The sequence below is a fragment of the Sinocyclocheilus rhinocerous genome, unplaced genomic scaffold (genome assembly GCF_001515625.1).
Source record: "Sinocyclocheilus rhinocerous isolate Xijiao unplaced genomic scaffold, SAMN03320098_v1.1 scaffold1220, whole genome shotgun sequence".
NCBI classification, from domain to species: domain Eukaryota; kingdom Metazoa; phylum Chordata; class Actinopteri; order Cypriniformes; family Cyprinidae; genus Sinocyclocheilus; species Sinocyclocheilus rhinocerous.
In genome coordinates, this window is record NW_015635579.1 from 20,698 (window position 1) to 24,780 (window position 4,083).

Here is a 4,083-nt window from a genome sequence, read left to right on the forward strand (position 1 = left end):
TGTATATAAATTAGGGCTGTCAATAGATTAACATTTTTATTCAAATTAACCACAACCTTTTTCTGTGATTAATTGCAATTAATCGCACACGTCATGAAATTAAGGATATGCTTAATTGATCTCGTTTAACATGTTAATTTTGTCATTTGCTATCTCCAGCAAAGTAAACCAAAAGATTGAAGGGTGATTCTTACAAAACTGTATTTTCTGAAAACCTTTTTCAAGATAAATTTAGATGTCTTTCCAATAAAAGGACACTTGGAGACTCCAAAAGTACACCAAAGACCCAAATGATATAAGGGGTCCATATAATTGCTAAATTTATTCACACCAAAGCACACATGAAAGAAAAAAAAACACTGGAAAAACTTTTCAGAATTGTGTAGTATAGAAATAAAGAACTTGTTTAGGATATATTTTAGACAAGTCAAGTTGCGATACCAAACTGGACCACATAGAGGCACCAAAAAACCCTCAACCAACCGCCTTGAGCTGACTGCATATTCCCACTGCAGTACACGCATCCATTCAGAACGACTAAACAGTGAAACACCGAAAACTACACGAATGTACGGAAATGCCCGAGCATAAATACCATGTGCCATCAGTGCGTCAAGAGCGCTCATACACGCATCAATATATGGACTCATTAAAGGGGTCATATGATGCTGCTAAAAAGAACATTATTTTGTGTATTTGGTGTAATGAAATGTGTTTATGCGGTTTAAAGTTTAAAACACATTATTTTCCACATACTGTACATTATTGTTTCTCCTCTATGCCCCGCCTTTTTGAAACGCGTCGATTTTTACAAAGCTCATCGGTCTAAAAAAGCGAGGTGTGCTGTGATTGGCCAGCTATCCAGTGCGTAAAAATTACCCTTTCAGCCACTGCAAGAGAAGCTGGTCGTCCCAAATCTGTGAGTATCTATAGATTGTTCTCTTATTTTGATTTCCTCTGTATATATAACAATTTATCTCAGTTAACGTTTTTTTTCCCCCCAGTAATTACAGTTTTGGTTTACCATAATAACTCTGTTCTACATCTCTCGTTCTGTCAGGACATCAATGGAAATGAAACTCACACTCGCTGAAGATGAAGCAAAGCGTCCGGTAGCGAATCTCCACTGATCCGAGATCCAGCAGCTTCTTGCGGATTTCAGGAGCTCTAGAGTCCAGCAGCCAGCTGATGGCTTCAGCCAAACAATCGTCCTCCTGCAGACAGACAGACAGACGGACGCGTGTCAGAAAACAGACCATTAAAACACACTTACTGCAGCGGCGCAGCAACGTACCATGGAAAACAATCTGCTTAAGGACACCACGGCTCGGGCTTTCCCCTCCATGTCCGGGTGAGACAGCTGAACAAAACAAGACACAACATCAGACCGGAAGAAGCGGTGAAGGATCAGTGAACGTTCATCAGCACGGATACGTACGCCTCGCTCCATGGCATCCAGAATGCTTTCCAGGATCTCGATCTTCTCGAGCCTCTTCAGACTCAAATCATTCGACACACTGAAAGACAGACAATGAAAACCAATTACAAATTGAGGTGGTTCTGATTAAAAATATTAGCGAATGTTACTATTACACGCATTCCACTTCCAACTGACGAGATTTTTAGTAGATGAAAGGGATTTCTATATTTTATCCATTCAAGAAAGCGATCCGAGTTCAGCACATAAATGTAGTAATTATACATTATCCTGCTTATTACTTGCCACATAAGTAAATTATTAGACAAAATATTGATTTGAGTTGAAATATCTGAATGCAAAGTTTCCGTGAAGACCGCAGTTGCGAGCAGCGGCAAATTCAAACTAGACGGACATTTAAGGGAAGTCATAGCACTTATTACACATTTCACCACATACATAATTAAGGTGATAAAAGATATTGATTTAAGACAAAACTGTTTTAAAATCTTACCAGTTTGTTAGTTATCTTATAATCCATTAGTGTACAAAACAATCATCGCAAAAATGGCAGCAGCTGCATTTGTATGAAACGAGAGAGTGAGTCCGCGATACCAGGATGACATAATTAAATAATTGTACACATTGAATTTTAATATTTTCTTAGCTAACCAAACTAAGAAAAACTGTTCCTAGCAAGTGTATAGCGCCGACTTCAGTTACCCGGATGAGCCGGTTGTTATCGAGGGAGCTTTGATGACTGATGAACCGAAAAATTCAAAAACAGTTCAAAGTTAACTATTAAAAAGAAAAGCTGAACATAAGTTCACAACTAAAAAATGTGGTTTAAACTGTTACTGCCTTAAGTTATTATTTTGGAATAAATGTAAAATGCTAAAAAAAAACTAACTTGATGAGATTCATACTTGGCTTTAATAATAAACAGATTATTGATTACATTGTTCATGTAAAAAAATAAAATTGTTTTTTTGTATAGTGTAAGTAACATTTATGTAATCAAGACAATGCAACTGGGACATGAATTTACATTTGATAATAATAATAAAAAGGACTTTGCCTCATTTCAGAACACCACCAGTGAGAGAGAGATATAACTACATACATACACACACACACACACACACACACATATATACAGATAGGGCTGGGCGGTATTTCGAGTTTGTACAATATATCAATATATTTTTAATATGTGATGGTATGAGGCAACACCGTTTATACTGATACACAGTTTGATACGAGCGCATCTGAATAATAGCAGAGGCAATCCAGTTTGTCCTAAACATTCACGCTTTATATTAAGGGCTTTAAATAACTGGTAAGATATAGTTAACACGTCTAGTTTAGAGCGGCTCTGACAGACTCATGTGCTGCTGACAGATAAGATACTGTGCTGTTTAATGTGTTTGCGCTGTTCTCCTCAGTGCATAACTTACATTTCACAGGTATATTGTCCGTCTGTAAACGTTAGAAAGTCATAGGAATATTTCCATTTTGCTGTCAGGAGCCTTCTGCATGAGATTCTCTGCTAAACTTCACAGACTCCAGCGAACCAGCGCCGCCGCGCGCCAAACAGAAGCAGCGCAATCGAATAGGAGCACAATAATTCTGACTAAAATATACATTTTGGACAATGAATGTGCCATATGTAGAATCTTAAACCTACAAGTAAGTGCATTTTATGATAGCAAGATAGCAGTAATGGGGTAATCAAAAATAAAATGCAATTAATCTACATATATATATATATATATATATACTACCGGTCAAAAGTTTGGGATCAGAACGACTTTTTAATGTTTTTTACAGGGGTTTCTTCTGCTCATCAAGGCTGCATTTATTTAATCAAAAATACAGGAAAAAATGTAATACTGTGAAATATTATTATGATGTAAAATAATGTTTTTCTATTTTAATATACATTAAACTGTAATGTATTTCTGTGATCAAAGCTGTATTTTCAGCATCATTACTCCAGTCTTCAGTGTCACATGATCTTCAGAAATCAGTATAATATACTGATTTATTATCAATGTTAGAAACAGTTTTTGCTGCTTCATATTTTTTTGGGAAGCTGCGAAAACATTTTCAGGATTCTTTGATGAATAAAAAGTTAAAAAGAAGAGCATTTATTAAAAATAGAAATCTTTTCTAACAATATACACTACAGTTCAAAAGTTTGGGGTCAGTTAGGGCCGTCACGATTATGAAATTTGGCTGACGATTAATTGTCTAAAAAATGGTCACAGTTATTGCGATTAATTGTCTGTTTTTATGGCTTTCATTATATAATTGATTAATTTAAGGCTTCAGTAAATAATTAGGATGTTATCTTTTAATCTTTTTGAGTTATTATTTTGCAGTGTAAGATTACATAGAGTGTTCCAGATTCTAAGAATCAGCCAACACCGATCCAACACCAGCGCTGTTTGTTTCTACACCACTACAGCATATCAATACTGCGTTTGTGGAACTAATGGTCACTCTTTTAAACCCTTTGTTAAACGCACTCTGCCTGTGCACTGGCGCGACCACCGCGCTGGTCAACTCATAAACGCTGCAAGTTCTGTTGCATATGAGAAACATCAAACTGAAAGCATAACGAAACAGCGCTTAGAGAGTATACTCGCCGCGTCAGCACGAGC

The 4,083-nt window shown here is 36.4% G+C and overlaps 1 protein-coding gene across 1 annotated transcript in view; it reads right to left on the bottom strand.

The window, feature by feature from the left end:
• LOC107747360 (E3 ubiquitin-protein ligase TTC3-like) overlaps positions 1–4,083 on the bottom strand; it is a gene marked incomplete at its 3' end in the record, with an annotated part of 27,916 nt that overhangs the window by 20,694 nt on the left and 3,139 nt on the right. The window contains exons 5-7 of the mRNA XM_016561830.1: positions 1,439–1,517; positions 1,295–1,360; positions 1,085–1,214 (exon numbers count right to left, since the gene is read on the bottom strand). Of these exons, the coding sequence (XP_016417316.1) occupies positions 1,085–1,214; positions 1,295–1,360; positions 1,439–1,517 (275 nt within the window). The remainder of the gene's footprint in view (positions 1–1,084; positions 1,215–1,294; positions 1,361–1,438; positions 1,518–4,083) is intronic.